The 16,971-nt window shown below is 45.1% G+C and overlaps 1 protein-coding gene across 1 annotated transcript; it reads right to left on the minus strand.

Moving 5' to 3' along the window:
- Positions 1 to 12,837: 12,837 nt before the first annotated feature.
- Positions 12,838 to 14,108, minus strand: LOC106830367 (retrotransposon Gag-like protein 8). The gene has a single exon (XM_014839952.3). The coding sequence runs from the start codon at positions 14,010 to 14,012 to the stop codon at positions 13,671 to 13,673; it is 342 nt and encodes a 113-aa protein (XP_014695438.3). The 5' UTR covers positions 14,013 to 14,108; the 3' UTR covers positions 12,838 to 13,670.
- Positions 14,109 to 16,971: the final 2,863 nt, after the last annotated feature.

Consider the following 16,971-nt stretch of genomic DNA (forward strand, 5'->3'; position numbering starts at 1 on the left):
CCTGGTCGCCAGCCTGGAAGGCCAAGGTAGAGAGGGTTGCCGAGGCTCGCTCTGTGGGACAGGAAAGGACTCTTATCCTGAATATCTGGAGTTGGTTCTCAAGCCTCTGGGCAAGGGCAGGGCATGAGGCCATGCAGGTAGGCAGGCTGAGGTCTGATGAGGGGAATGTGGGCGCAGGTAGGCTCTGCTGAAGGAAACAGTCTCACAGTGCAAACTCATGGATTGGCGGATGGGGTTGAAAAGTCCCAAACTAGAGCGTTGTCACCATTGGACCTGTCAAAGCTCCCTGAAAAAGTCCCATTTTCAACCCATTGCTTATTTACCCGGACTAGGAGCCAGCTGTGGAAAAGCCCTATCCCCGGGGCACTTACCGAAAAAAAAAAAAAAAACAATCAGAGGCAATTATGTAACATCAAGGCTACCTGAGGTTGACTCCGTCTTGTATTTTAGTCAGAGAAAAGACAGTAAAAATAAACTAATAAATAACAACATATTTGTAAATATCTGTTGAAGTAAGTCATTCTTCATTGCCCTTAAGTTTTGAAAACTTCCACACTATTTTTGATTGTTTATACTTCCATATAAATGTTAAAATAACCTTGTCTACTCAAAATAAAGTCCTCCTGGTGTCTTGGTAAGATTATGTCGTGGGGAAAATAGTGCACATAATTGCATCAAACGTACCTTTATCTCACAACATGACCCATCACTGATCATGTGTTGAAAGCATAATTTACCTTAGGAAAATTTAACATCTTTATGATAACTGAGTCATCCTACCTCAGATCTGGGGATATTGTCCCATTTGTTTGAGTATTCTTTTGTGTCCCTCTTTAGCTTTTAAAACAGTTCTTCAGGTGACTTTTACAATTTAAAGAATATATGCCTAGGCACTATGTGTTTTTTCCGAATAGAGTCGATAACATCATTATATATTTTAACTGGTTGCTTTCCCGTATATATGAAAGCTGGTGACAAATTTACATTTATTTTATACTCAGTCCCACAATTGAATTCAGGTAGAACGTGTAATGGCTAAGTTCCCCACCTCCCTTCCCATTTGTTAAACTCTTAGCTATGTTTTTCCTTTATTCTTACACACTAACATGTATAAAGTCGTGTTTGGAAAACATCCAACCTCCTATATATTTGTCTTTCAGTTTCTATATTGATTATTCTATTTGGGTCTCTTAAAAAAGCAAATGAAGAGATTTCTTGGGCTGGCTGGTGGCCTAGTGGTTAAGTTTGGTGTGTGCCTCTTTTGTGGGCCGGGTTCAGTTCCTGGTCACAAACCTACACCACTCGTGTGGGGCATGCTGTGGCAGCCACCCACATAGAAATAGAGGAAGATTGGCATGAGTGTTATCTCAGGGCGAATCTTCCTCCGCCAAACAAACAAACAAAAAGAATTCTAAACATTCAACCTTCCTTACATTCCCTCGCCATGGTCATCATTACTTGAAGAGGGAGCTCTGAATTAAGTTGGCTAATATTTGGGGCTTTCCTATGAATGTGGCAGACATCTGTGGCCCGGGTGCCAACAACGTCTGGCAGAGAGATGCATGAATAAGCAGGAAAATGTGTTCTCACAACCTCACACAAGGGGCGTCCAGAGACCAATGGCCCTCTGCGGAACTAGGAATGTCAAATGAGTGGCCGGCAGGAGGGATGCGAACCAGGAGCACTCTTCAGCTCCAGAGCACTGGGACCCTCCCCTCTACAACCAAAGCAGGCTCCACCCTCACCATACGGAGCCAGGAGTCCTGGGCTCATCGGATGGTTCCTACCCTCCACCACAGCCCGCCCTGGGAAACCTCAGCTCCGCCCCTTCAATTCCGACCCCGCCTCCTCCAGCGGGCATTAGGCCCGCCCCCTCTCCTCCCTCCTGGTCCACTCCTGCGCGGCTCCTCGTCTGGCGCCTGCGCACTAGAGATCACCCGACCCTGTGGGCGGAGCCGCGCAGGCGCCGGTACCGCCCATGGCCCCGCCCACCCTGGCCCTGGGCCCGCCTCCGCGCACACGCACTTCCCGCCACGCCTCCCTGCCCACCTCGGCCGAGCCCCGCAGAGCTCAGCCAAGCGAGCACGGCGCGATGGACGGCCGAGTGCAGCTGATCAAGGCCCTCCTGGCCCTGCCCCTGCGGCCCCAGCCGCGACGGTGGAGGAACCCGATTCCCTTCCCCGAGACGTTCGACGGCGACACCGACCGGCTCCCGGAGTTTATCGTGCAGACGGGCGCCTACATGCTAGTGGACGAGACCCTGTTCTCCAGCGATGCCCTGAAGGTGACGTTCCTCATCACCCGCCTCACGGGGCCGGCCCTGCAGTGGGTGATCCCCTACATCAGGAAGAAGAGCCCCCTCCTCAATGATTACCGGGGCTTCCTGGCCGAGATGAAGCGGGTCTTTGGATGGGTGGAGGACGAGGACTTCTAGGCCAGGAGACCCTCGGCCTGGGGGCGGGTGCTCAGGGAGGGTCCGCTGCGCCAGTGGCCGCCGCCCAGATCGCGACAGGCGTCCTCCCGCCACGCCTCCCCCTCCCTTACCTTCGAGTCGCCGCGATGTCCCCCGCGCTCCTGTCCCCTCCCGCGTAGTGCTTGCCTTTGTTCCAGGAATAGCGCTCCAGGTTCCCGCTGCTGCCGCTGGGCCTCGCTCTGGAGCGCGCCGCCGCCGCCCCCTCTGGCCTGCCCGGCCCCTCCCGTGCACACTTGGCTCTGCCTGTGCTCCAGCTGCAAGCTGGGCTCCGGTTACACTCTGGACAGACCACTCACAGCCCGCCCCCTTGCCGGACTCCCGGGCCTGCATCGATGTGCCCAGAGACCTGCGCTGCCGCCGCCATCACCATCCACCGCATCCCACCGACAGACTGCAGCCTCCAGCGATCTGGACTCACCCGGGAGGTGTCTGAGCAGGCCACGGCCCCTGGACCACGATTCAGACAGCCCACTGGCCCCCCTGTGAAGGGGCCGCCAGCCTTTCGCCGTCAGCGGGACCCATTTCCTCCCTACTCCCAGAGACAACTTCTGCTCCTGCCAGATGGCCGCCAGGTCCCAGGAGTGCCTGGCAGCTAAATCGAGTCACTTGTTTTCTCCTGTGGACCTGTTAGTTTTGCCCAGAATCCAGTTCTCTCCTGAATTTGCAGCTGTCTCTCTGATGTGTGCCTTTTGTTCAACACAGTCACCCCTGCACTCTGCCCGGCTCTTCTACACTACCTGGACAAAAGTCTTTTCCTTATTTTCAATAAATGTCAGACGCTATTAAAAAAGAAATTGAGTCTCAATGACTGTGGTGCCTCTCCCTCCCTGGTCCAGTACCTGGGGTCCGTGTCTTGTTCAGCAGGTATGTCCCCTGCCATTGTGTGGCTGATGTTGAGTCTTGCATCTAAAACAGAAAAGATAATCGGTGGTGGTCCCGGTGATGGGGACCCTGCTAGTAGATCATTCAATCCCAGATGCTGACTCTTCTGAACCACTCAGTTCCATGAGGCAACGGACCTTGATCTGATTTTGGCCAAGGTGAGGTAAAGAGAAGCGAGCCAGCATGCTGTTGGCAAAGATTTCCTCATTTCTAAGAAGCTGCTGGGAAGCACACCACCTGACTTTTACAAGCCATAAATCCTACACATTTGTTGCTGAGCACCTGCCATAGTTTTCTTTAACCCATTTTTCAGGGAACCAGCAGAATGACAGGTGCTTCAGAAAAAACATTTACATTTATAGAACCTGAGTGTGTGAGTAGTGGAGAAAGGAATGTAGAACTGAGATGGTTAGTTTAGGTACAAACCTGGTTGATCACCTGCAGGACAATAAAATTATAACTTTCTCTATTGGACAGAAAAGGAAAACACATTAATCCTTACTGTCTCTCTGCATGTTAACCTCTAAAGCTACAGTGCTGGAAGAAAGCCTCTGCTCCCTCATCTGTCGCTGGGGAAAGTTGAATATCCTAATAAAGTCAGATAAAAGATGGGCTTAGAGGACAGCACTCAATCAACTGCCTCATTTCTAATTTGGGTGATTTTTCCAGGACATACAATAGAGGATTCAGTCACAACAGTGGTTTTCACTGTGTTTTCTCTCTTTCTTCATTTGAGCAGGTAAACTGTTGCCTATCATGAGCAGTGGTCCATAGGGCTGTACATGGAGCTGGAGGCACATTGTCTGCATTATGTATCTGGTAATGTTTTTACTCCCAGGAATAGTGGAAACGTCATTCACTTGCAATTTGGCTTGTGGTGGGTCAAAGTCTTGAAATCAGAGGGAATATTTGACTGACTGAATAAATAAAATGAAGTTGTTACAGTTCGCAGGGTTCTTAAGACAATTGAAGGCAGCTAATTATGAGGTTCCAATTCAAGGTGCTGTCAGCCTACCTTCTGGCATGGGTTCGAAGGATGACTGTGTTAAGCGTATTCCCTTCTGGTTTTAAATACAGATTCTGATAAAGTGGTTTGAAAATTGTTATGGAGTTGGTCCAGCGTATTCCCTCTGATCTGTGTCCCACCTGGCTCTAGAGGTCTGTAGAATGGGCAGGGGCTACTGGGTATTCTTTGAACAATGTCAGTAACCCCCTACGTGCCTCAACAAATATGCCCCTGCGTTTTCTTCCTCCTGGCAGAATGGCTCTGTTCGGGATTGTTCCTTGGTCTTCACTAGTTGTATCCTCCCAAGTCATCTTTCATGCTGAAAATGTCTTGGATAGGGTTTTAGTTTGCAAGAATCAGTTGTGCGAGCTTTAGCAAGATTCCATACAGAGACAATGGAATGGCATATATAAGGGAGTAGGGATGTTCTTTCTCATTACTTTGCAATCTCATTCCTTGTAGTTGTCATTTTTGGTTTGTTCTCCTCATCTCATTTTAGCAATCTACTAAATACCCAACCAGGAAGCCTTACCCAGAAGGAGGCAGAAATATAAAGACTGACAAAAGGAAGATGAAAATAAGAGGGACAAGAGAGAAATACAATTAACCATTTTTTTTTGCTGGTTGGGGCCAATAATGACTTGAAACATAATTAATGGGACATTACACAAATTTTGTGGCACTGAAATCCACAAAAATTTCATATGGGAATAAACTGGCCTTTGGTTGGTTCAGTGTCCTGAGGCCTTTGGTCTCTGGGGAATCCTGGTAGAATGTACTTGTGAAATACCTCAGTCTTCCCTTAACTTCAGTGGCCTAAGTGTACACCTGTATACAGAGGCAGCCCTAGGGCAGAGATGAAATAGGGACAGGGATCCCAAATGGACGCTTTGTGAGTGAGTGTCCCTGGTCTATCTGTACACTAGAAACCTGGAGTGAGCCAAAGGAGTAGGCTGAGAGAGTGGGTACCAGAAATCCTGGCGGCACCAAAGCTTCCTGCAGGAACCTTTGCAGGGGTCTGATGCCCTACCTGCTTCTACAGGTGTTGAGACACTGCTTTGTCTTCCATAATGGGAGGACTGTGATTACTTAGTTACTATATCAAGCAGTTCTGAGTAGTAATGAGTCTAAAATGAAAAGTCACACGTCTAATGGGACCAGGTATAGAAAGGACAAAGATCAGTCAAAACACACACACTCAATTAAATAAAATAAGTAAAATGAAAGCCCATCATTATCTCAAACTATTTAATGGCACAGGGAAACAGTCATGCCTAAACAGTAAGGAATAAAAGCAGTCTACCAAACAGTCAAAACGTATCGAGGGTGATCAAGGCCCCCTATCTTACCACCACAGCAGCTAATCACAGACCCCATACTGAAAGTACTTGGACTTTGTGTTTATGTTTGTGGAGGGGGAGAAATCCCTGACATTGTGATGGTGGAGAGTGTGGTTCAGAGAAGGCTGCCTGGCTGGATTCAGTGGCTGCTGGCCTGGACCAGAGCTCCTTACCTTCTTTATATATTCTTGATGATAATGTCCTTCAGCCAAAGACCACCAGCAACACACCTTTAATTGAAAATATTGGGTTTATTACTCATTGCAGCAAAGGAGAATACACATCATGGAGAACCTCATCTCAGTAAGAGAGTGTTAGAAAAGACTTATTAAAGTATTTGGGCTTGTGTTAGGTAATTTGGGGGAGGATTTAAGGAAGTGAGGCTTTGTTCTGGATTGGATGCTGTCAGGAAATGGGGGAAATTCTATGACTGAGTGTCTTAATAAATATTATCTATAGGGAGGGCAGACTTACAATTAGTGCTTTTTGTGTCCCATTTAAGAAATCTTTGCCAAACCTAATATCATAAAGATATTTTCATCCAAAACTTTGTTTTAGCTTTCAAATTTAAGTCTATAATCTATACTGAATTAACTTTTGTGAATGCTCAGAGGTAGGAGCCAAAGTTCATTTTTTCAATACAGATATCTAATTCACCCAATAGCATTTATTGAAAAGACCATTCTTTTCCCCACTGAATTCAGATGGTGTCTTTGTCGTAAATTAGGTGATCATATAGGTGTGGATTTTTTTCTGGATTGTTTATTGTATTCCATTTGTCTACCTGTCTATCCTTGCACTAATACCACATGCTTTAGTTTCTGGGTTTCTTACAATAAACCTTGACGTCTGATAGTGTAAGTTGTCCAGCTTTGTACTTCTTTTTCAATATTGACTTAGCTATTCTAGATTCTTTGCCTTTCCATATAAATTTTAGAGTCATTTATCAATTTCTCTTATGATTGGTAATTTTTATGTTCTGTTTAAAGTATTATTGCCTAACCCAAGATTATGAAGATATCCTCCAATATTTTCTTCTAAAACTTGCTTGAATTTGATTAGAATTGCATTGAATCTAAAGGTAAATTTGGGGAGAATGTGTATTATAACAATTTTGAGTCTTTCAATCATTAACATCTTATATCCTTCCATTTACTTTATTTAATTTAGCTGAGTAATATTTTGTAGTTTCCAATGTTGAAGTATTGCAAATATTTTATAGATTTATTCCTAGGTATTTGATAACATAATACTATCATAAATGGTATTATTTTTGTTAAATTCTGTTCCCACTAGTTTGTTGTTAGTTAATAGGAATACAGTTAATTTTTATATAATAGCTTTATTGAGATATAATTCACATACCACAGTATTCACTCTTTTAAAGTATACAATTCAGTAGTTTTTAGTATATTCACAGAGTTGTACAACTATTACCACTACCTAATTTTAGAACATTTCTATGACCCCAAAATGAAACCCCGTGCCTCCCCCTTCTCCCCTCCCCCAAGCTCCGGCGACCACTAATCAACTTTCTGCATCTATATATTTGCCTCTTCTAGACATTTCATATAAGTAGAATCACACAACATGTGGTCTTTTGTGTCCGGCTTCTTTCACTTAGCATGGTTGAATAATATTCCGTTGGATGGCTATACCACATTTTGTTTACTCATTTATCAGCTGCTGGATATTTGGGTTGTTTCCATTTTTTGGAAATTATGAATAATGCCGCTATGAACATTCATGTACAAGTTTCTGTGAGGATGTATATTTTAATTTCTCTTGGGTACCTAGTAATGGAATTGCGTGGGTCATATGGTAACTATATGTTTAACATTTTGAGAAACTGCCAGATTGGTTTTCATGGTAGCTGCACCATTTTACTAGCAATTAATGAGGGCTCTAATTTTGCCACAACCTCACCAACACTTGTTATTGTCTGTTTTTTATATATAGCTCTTGTCTTCAGCAAAATGCCAACTTTATTTATTATTTCTAATTCTAGATTTGTTTGGATTTTCTATGTACATAATCATATCTTCAAATACTGGCTTTTATTTCTTTTCCAATCTTTTTTTTTTAAGATTGGCACCTGAGCTAACAACTGTTGCCGATTTCTTTTATCTCCCCCAACCCCTCCCCTCCCCCCGGGACATAGGTGTATATCTTAGTTCCAGGTCCTTCCAGTTGTGGCATGTGGGACGCCGCCTCAATGTGGCCTGATGAGTGGTGCCATGTCCGTGTCCAGGATCTGAACCAGCGAAACCCTGGGCTGCCGCAGTGGAGCGCGCAAACTTGGCCATGGGGCCGGCCCCCTCTTTTCCAATCTTAATACTCTTTGTTTCCTTTTATGGGCTATTTGTACTGATGTAGGCCTCCAAGACATTGTGAATAAAAATGGTGATAGTGGACAATTCTGTCTAGTTGGTGACCTCAGAAGAAAGCATTTGATATTTAACCATTAAATATTATCTTAGTTGTAGTTTTTTCTAGATGTACTTTATCATTTTAATGAATTTACTGTCAAATGATTAATAAAAAATTGTATAAACATAGTGATATATGTATGTGTACATATATGTTTATATATGTGTATATAATGATGCATATGATTCAGAAAATATACATTATATGTATTTTGTAGTAGATAGATAAATAGGGAGAGAGAAATAGCAAATGGGATAAAGGGACATGGGAGTTGCTTAAACTATTCTTGCAACTTTTCTGAAATTTAAAATTATTATTTACATTTTAAAAAGAGGACAAACGGAAATGTATATATGTGTATGTATGTGCATTTTCTTACTGATGATACATATGTTGTTTCCAAGTTTCAGTTACTACAAACAGGGCTGCTGCTTGTAGTCCTATAGGTTATTCACTTCTCAAGTGCCCCTTACCAAGTGAGTGAGTGAGGCTACCACACAGCTCTGATCCAGCCCATCAAGCCAAACAATGGGAAGGCATCCACACTTACTAAGGGTTACTTTTTCTTTTTAAGCACAAAAATACTGCTTGCCACACTGTGCACACAGGAGGCTGCTTTCACCACAAGGGGGCACCTTTTATTAATTTAGACAAAGGTGCTGTACAGCTTAGCAGAGGTCCTACTCATACACACATTTAAAAGAATGCTGTAGTCAACATCCTTATTGGAATTGCTAGTTTGTAGGGTATGTATGTCTTAAATTTTACAAGGTATTGCCACATTCATCTCCAATTTTGTTGTGCACTGTCAAGTACTTTATGAGAATTCTCATTTCCCCATATCCCTTCAACACTTGATAGTGTCATTATTTTTACTTTTGCCAATCTAATAGTTTTGAAATGGGATCCCATTTTTGTTCTATTTAAAATCTTTCTGATTACTAATGTGATCGTGTATTTTTTTCAAATGTCACTCGCTTGGAAGTGATTGTTCATATATCTTTTGGATATCTTTTATTGGTCCTTCTATAACTGCTCGCCTCCAGCCTGCTCTGTGCCCAGGAGGCCAACCTATATGGACTAAATAAATGGCTCCCTTGGCCTATGGCTTCTGGTTGAGTTTGGCCACTAGGAGAGCTCCATCTCTACCAGATTGAGAGTGGCTGTGACAAAGTTCCTCTGCCAAAGGCCACAATCCTGTCCAGGGATTCTCTCTCTTCTTTTTTTATAAAGATTGGCACCTGAGCTAACAATTGTTGCCAATCTTCTTTTTTTTTCTGTTTTTTCTCCCCAAATCCCCCCAGTACGTAGTTGGATATTTTAGTTGTGGGTCCTTCTAGTTGTGGCATGTGGGACACCACCTCAAGGTGGCCTGACAAGCAGTGCCATGTCTGCACCCAGGATCCGAACCAGCGAAACCCTGGGCCACCAAAGCGGAGCACACGAACTTAAGCACTCGGCCACAGGAATTCTCTTCTATAGCTAGAACTTTCTCTGTGTTCCAGTAACCACTCACTGCCCTCACCTCTTCCTGCTTTGGTGAGAGGTCACAGTTCCCTACTATTGCTAGCCCCAGGGTGTTTCAAAATCCCTTGTTGGTGTCATTATTAGTCAGCTACCCAAAATTTATAATAGTCACTTTCTCCTTGCTCATGTGCTATGGGCCAACAGGGGTTATTCTGCTTCAGAATGCAGTTAGGGTGGGCTTGGCTCTAGGATGCAGATTGCTCCACGTGAATCACTGTGTAGCCCAAACTGAAGGATCAGCAACCACCTGGGGCATGCTCTTTTCATTCCAATCACAGAAGTGCAAGGAGACTACCAAAACCACATAAGCATATTTAAATCCTCTATTCACATCATGCCTGCTCATATTGCACTGATAAAAGGAAGTGCACGACCAAGCACAGATTCAGAGGAACAGGTATGAACACTCCATCCCAAATGGTGGAGGGGAGTGGGGAATGAATATTTACTGAATAATTATCCAATCTATCAGAATTTATTTTAACCATATCCACACATTTGTACATAGTCTCTTCATTTAATTCTCCTGTTACCTTATTTGTGTGTACTATCTGTTTCTTGTGGGACCCTGATTAAGACTAAATTATTCTCACAAGTTTTCTAGTTAACATACATTAACACTCCCCCCATTTTAGTGCAGTCTTTTTTCTTTCCTTTTTTGTATGGTTCCTCCTCCCCAAATGTCCTACTCCACCTCTGGCATCAACTCTTTCCCACCTCTTGTGACACACACTAACAACCTAGTAGGTGAATTTTTATATTTTTCTTCAAACCTAGCTAATCATATGTGTGTCTATTCATATGTAATCCTTTTTGGCTTGAATGTCTATTTAACAAAATAATGGACACATTATGCAGTTTTCCACATATTGTGTTTCTTTCCTTTCTTCCTTCCTTCCGAAGTTTAGCCCTGAGCTAACATCTGCTGCCAATCCTCCTCTTTTTGCTGAGGAAGACTGGTCCTGAGCTAACATCCATGCCCGTCTTCCTCTACTTTTTATATGTGGGATGCCTACCACAGCATGGCTTGCCAAGCGTGCCATGTCCACACCTGGGCTCTGAACCGGGGAACCCTGGGCCACCGAGCGGAACATGTGCACTTAACCACTGTGCCACTGGGCCGGCTCGTCTTTCTTTTTTTAAAGATTGGCCCTGAGCTAACATCTGTCGCCAATCTTTTTTTTTCTTCTTCTTCTCCCCAAAGCCCCCCAGTACATAGTTGTATATTAATTGTAGGTCCTTCTAGTTCCGCTATGTAGCACGCTGCCTCAGTATGGCTTGATGAGTGGTGCTAAGTCTGAACCCATGATCTGAACAGGCAAAACCCTGGGCCACCAAAGTGGAGAACTTAACCACTTGGCCCCCAGGCCGGCCCTTGTGTTTCTTACTTAACAAAAAGTTGCAAAAATCTCTCCAAATCAGCTGGCATAGATATGAGTCCTTTTAAATGCTGAATTCTGTTCCATCGTGTTGATTCTATTCCCCTATTGACGTGTGAAGTGGATGCTATGATGTACTGCCCAGATCCCACCTCTAGAATTGAGGCACTCATTCCCCCAGTTGCTAGGAGTGTAGGCTGCTGAGAATCACAGCTGAATCACTCCCCAGGAATTGCTACGGGTACTCAGGGGTACACTGCTTCCTCCAGGTAAGACCACATCCAGTGACTAGTCAACATGGAGGTACACAGACCTGGCCTCATCTCTTCAATTCATAACTTTTCTGAATGGCCACCCCAGCTTTCGATATCCCTGTAGGATCAGCTGAGGCCTCTATTGCAACTGCATGTCTCTTCAAATTCTCCCTCTGCTTAATCCTGCCTCCTTCTCTCCTTTACAAGTGTTGCTTATGAGATCTGTTTTGGGAGAAAATTAAAGTATAATACATATTTGGTCCTTGAAGTGGTCCTAAGAAGCAGATTATGTAATGGATTTTGGAGCGCAATTACCTGCCAGCTGGCTAGAAATGAGGACTACATCACTGGTCGTAAATGAAGTACTGATACCCCCTATGGTGTGGTAGTTGTGCAATTGTCAAAACTTTCACTAGTAGTGAGAGATAGGAGACCAAAGGAAGGAAATTTACTGACAGGTGCAACATCTCAGGAGTTTGAGTGGTTAAAAGGAAGTAGCAATTATAAAGATTGCCCAAATAGATGGTTGCTACAAGAGGCTATTGATGAGATGTAAAAAGAAAATTAAAGGCTAAGGATGATTAAATACCAATTTAACAAAAGCCAAAAAGTCTCATCTAGAGGCCAAAGGCAAAGAAGTCTAAGGATTGCCCTGTAAGCATTACTACTCTTTATCCTGCAGTCTCATTCCTTTTTGTTTTCTATCACAGATAAAGCCAACCCATATATGAACTAAGCTCAGCCTTTTCCCAATTCTTTCAAATTTTCTGGAAAAATTACTCAAATTAGAAATGAGGCAGAGAGTTGATTCCATGACCCTTAACATCACACCAGAGTGCTGTGAGCCCATCTTTTATCTGACCGTATTAGGGTGTTTAACTTTCCCCAGCGACAGATGAGGGAGCAGAGGCTTTCTTCCAGCACTGTAGCTTTAGAGGTTAACATGCAGAGAAACAGTAAGGATTAATGTGTTTTCCTTTTCTGTCCAATAGAGAAAGTTATAATTTTATTGTCCTGCAGGTGATCAACCAGGTTTGTACCTAAACTAACCATCTCAGTTCTACATTCCTTTCTCCACTACTCACACACTCAGGCTCTATAAATGTAAATGTTTTTTCTGAAGCACCTGTCATTCTGCTGGTTCCCTGAAAAATGGGTTAAAGAAAACTATGGCAGGTGCTCAGCAACAAATGTGTAGGATTTATGGCTTGTAAAAGTCAGGTGGTGTGCTTCCCAGCAGCTTCTTAGAAATGAGGAAATCTTTGCCAACAGCATGCTGGCTCGCTTCTCTTTACCTCACCTTGGCCAAAATCAGATCAAGGTCCGTTGCCTCATGGAACTGAGTGGTTCAGAAGAGTCAGCATCTGGGATTGAATGATCTACTAGCAGGGTCCCCATCACTAGGACCACCACCGATTATCTTTTCTGTTTTAGATGCAAGACTCAACATCAGCCACACAATGGCAGGGGACATACCTGCTGAACAAGACACGGACCCCAGGTACTGGACCAGGGAGGGAGAGGCACCACAGTCATTGAGACTCAATTTCTTTTTTAATAGCGTCTGACATTTATTGAAAATAAGGAAAAGACTTTTGTCCAGGTAGTGTAGAAGAGCCGGGCAGAGTGCAGGGGTGACTGTGTTGAACAAAAGGCACACATCAGAGAGACAGCTGCAAATTCAGGAGAGAACTGGATTCTGGGCAAAACTAACAGGTCCACAGGAGAAAACAAGTGACTCGATTTAGCTGCCAGGCACTCCTGGGACCTGGCGGCCATCTGGCAGGAGCAGAAGTTGTCTCTGGGAGTAGGGAGGAAATGGGTCCCGCTGACGGCGAAAGGCTGGCGGCCCCTTCACAGCGGGGGCAGTGGGCTGTCTGAATCGTGGTCCAGGGGCCGTGGCCTGCTCAGACACCTCCCGGGTGAGTCCAGATCGCTGGAGGCTGCAGTCTGTCGGTGGGATGCGGTGGATGGTGATGGCGGCGGCAGCGCAGGTCTCTGGGCACATCGATGCAGGCCCGGGAGTCCGGCAAGGGGGCGGGCTGTGAGTGGTCTGTCCAGAGTGTAACCGGAGCCCAGCTTGCAGCTGGAGCACAGGCAGAGCCAAGTGTGCACGGGAGGGGCCGGGCACGCCAGAGGGGGCGGCGGCGGCGCGCTCCAGAGCGAGGCCCAGGGGCAGCAGCGGGAACCTGGAGCGCTATTCCTGGAACAAAGGCAAGCACTACGCGGGAGGGGACAGGAGCGCGGGGGACATCGCGGCGACTCGAAGGTAAGGGAGGGGGAGGCGTGGCGGGAGGACGCCTGTCGCGATCTGGGCGGCGGCCACTGGCGCAGCGGACCCTCCCCGAGCACCCGCCCCCAGGCCGAGGGTCTCCTGGCCTAGAAGTCCTCGTCCTCCACCCATCCAAAGACCCGCTTCATCTCGGCCAGGAAGCCCCGGTAATCATTGAGGAGGGGGCTCTTCTTCCTGATGTAGGGGATCACCCACTGCAGGGCCGGCCCCGTGAGGCGGGTGATGAGGAACGTCACCTTCAGGGCATCGCTGGAGAACAGGGTCTCGTCCACTAGCATGTAGGCGCCCGTCTGCACGATAAACTCCGGGAGCCGGTCGGTGTCGCCGTCGAACGTCTCGGGGAAGGGAATCGGGTTCCTCCACCGTCGCGGCTGGGGCCGCAGGGGCAGGGCCAGGAGGGCCTTGATCAGCTGCACTCGGCCGTCCATCGCGCCGTGCTCGCTTGGCTGAGCTCTGCGGGGCTCGGCCGAGGTGGGCAGGGAGGCATGGCGGGAAGTGCGTGTGCGCGGAGGCGGGCCCAGGGCCAGGGTGGGCGGGGCCATGGGCGGTACCGGCGCCTGCGCGGCTCCGCCCACAGGGTCGGGTGATCTCTAGTGCGCAGGCGCCAGACGAGGAGCCGCGCAGGAGTGGACCAGGAGGGAGGAAAGGGGGCGGGCCTATTGCCAGCTTGAGGAGGCGGGGTTGGAATGAAAGGCTTGGAGTGGAGGTTATCCTAGGTGGCCTGTTGCTGTCTTGGGGACTAGGGCAGGGGTCAGCTGCACTTGGAGGTGGGAAAATCCAAATGCTCTGGATCTGAGGAGTCTACCTAATGTACATCCTCCCTGTTCTCCACTCCCCTTGCGTGTGCCGTAGCCCGCCTTCCACGATTACACATTGGAAGATTATTGGTGAATCATTTTGTGAATTGCCCCTCTGCCTTTGTCTGATGCTTTCTCATGATTAGCATGAGTTATTTCTGCCTAGTATACCACTGAGAAGTATCATGTCTGTCATTATATCATGCCAAGGTCCTCATAATGTTAATATATTTCATTACTGATGATGTGTACCATGATTACTTGTTTGCCTTATATGTTTTAAAGAGAGTTTGATTTATCGTGTTACAATTTCTGAGGAGCAGGATAGTTTGCACTTCTGCCTGCATCCATACAGACTTTTCAGTAAAAGAGTCCTACCAGGGCATATAAATATGATATATCTTGCTTCCAAAAATTCCAGGATGCTACCCATGCATTTTTATCTTTTTTTTTAAAGATTGGCACCTGAGCTAACAACTGTTGCCAATCTTCTTTCTTTTTTTTCCTTTGTTCTTCTCCCCAAAGTCCCCAAGTACATAGTTGTATATTCTAGTTGTGAGTGCCTCTGGTTGTGCTATGTGGGACGCCCACTCAGCATGACCTGATGAGCGGTGCCATGTCCCGGACCAGGATCCAAACCAGCAAAACCCTGGGCTGCTGAAGCAGAGCACGTGAACTTAACCACTCAGCCACAGGGCCGGCCCTTCTATTTTTTAATAGTAAGAAATGAAAGGTAAACATATTTTCTGTTTCTTTGGGATGATCATATGGATTTTTTTCTTTGTATAAGTTTTCTGTTGCTGTCTTAACAAATTATCACAAATTTACAACAGATTTATCATATTACAGTTCTGTATGCCAGAAGTTTGGTATGGGTCTTCCCAGACCAAAGTCATGGTATTTGCAGGCTATGTTCCTTTCTGGGGATGCTAGGGGATAATCCATTTATTGTTCATTTGGGCTTTTGGCAGAATTCAGTTCTTTGTGGTTGTAGGACCCACATCCCATTTTCTTGCTGTCTGGAAACTGAGGCCTATTGCCAGCTCCTAGAGGCCACCACGTTTCTTGACTCCTGGCCCCCTTCCTCCATCTTCACAGTCAACAATTGTGGGTTTAGTCTTTCTCACATGGTATTTCTCTAACACACTCCTCTGCCTCCCTCATCCACTTGTAAGAGTTTATGTGATTAGATAATCCAGAATAATCTCCCCATTTTAAGGTCAACTGATTAGAAACCTTACTTCCGTCTGCAACTTTAATTCCCTGTTGCTGTATATTCTCTGGTTCTGGGGATTACAATACAGACATCTTTGAGAGACCATTATTGTCTATTACATTCTTCTTTTGGGTAGTATAGCATATTACATGATTGACTTTTTCTCAGCCAATAAAAATTATTTTATTGAGGTCATAATGGTTTATAACTGTGAAATTTCAGGTGTGCATTATTATTTATCAGTTTCTATATAGACTGCATCGTGCTCACCAACAATAGTCTAATTTTTATCCGTCACCATACATATGTGCCCCTTTACCCCTTTTGCCCTACCTCCTACCCCCTTCCCCTCTGGTAACCACTAATCTGTTCTCTTTATTCATGTGTTTATCTTCCACATATGAGTGAAATCATGCTGTGCTTGTCTTTCTCTGTCTGGTTTATTTCACTTAACATAATACCTTCAAGTTGCATCCATGTTGTTGCAAATGGGATGATTTTGTCTTTTTATGGCTGAGTAGTATTCCATTGTGTATATATATCACATCTTTATCCATTCATCAGTTGATGGACACTTGGGTTGCTTCCATGTCTTGGCTATTGTGAATAATGCTGCAATGAACATAGGGGTGCATATATCTCTTTGAAATGTTGATTTCAAGTTCTTTGGATAAATACCCAGTAGTGGGATATCTGGATCATATGGTATTTCTATTTTTAATTTTTTGAGAAATCTCCATACTGTTTTCCACAGTGGCTGCACCAGTTTACATTCTCACTAGCAGTGTATGAGGGTTCCCTTTTCTCCATACCCTCTCCAACATTTATTATTTTGTGTCTTGGTAATTACAGCCATTCTAACAGGTGTAAGGTGATGATATTGTGCTGTAGTTTTGCTTTGCATTTCCCTAATGATTAGTGATGTTGAACATCTCTTCATGTGTCCGTCGGCCATCTGCATGTCTTCATTGGAATATTGTCTGTTCATAACATGATTGATTCTTAATTGATAAAACAACCTTGTGTTCCTGGAATAAACTTCATTTAATTGTGGTGTATTATCCTTTCAATACATTACTAGTGTTACCAGGTAAAGGTCCACTACCTGATGTACACAGAAGCCAATAACTGGCTTTTGAGAAAAGAAAAGGCTTTATTGCAAAGTCAACTGGCAAGGAGACAAGATGCAAGGCTCTCAAATCCATCTCCCACATCCAAAGTTCAGAGCAAAATTTAAGGAGTTAGGAGCTAGTAAGCTGCACCTTGGCCCATGGCTAGACTTGAATCAGTAATCAAAGTACTTGGGCTGCTGGAAGCCAGATTTTCCTTATTGAAGGCTGGGGTCATCCTAGGGCAATGCGTTCCCACCCAGCA

This window comes from Equus asinus, chromosome X (genome assembly GCF_041296235.1).
Source record: "Equus asinus isolate D_3611 breed Donkey chromosome X, EquAss-T2T_v2, whole genome shotgun sequence".
Classification (NCBI taxonomy): Eukaryota; Metazoa; Chordata; class Mammalia; order Perissodactyla; family Equidae; genus Equus; species Equus asinus.

Coding starts and splice junctions, on each gene's coding strand:
- LOC106830367 (XM_014839952.3), bottom strand. CDS start 14,012: ATGGACGGCCGAGTGCAGCTGATCAAGGCCCTCCTGGCCCTGCCCCTG.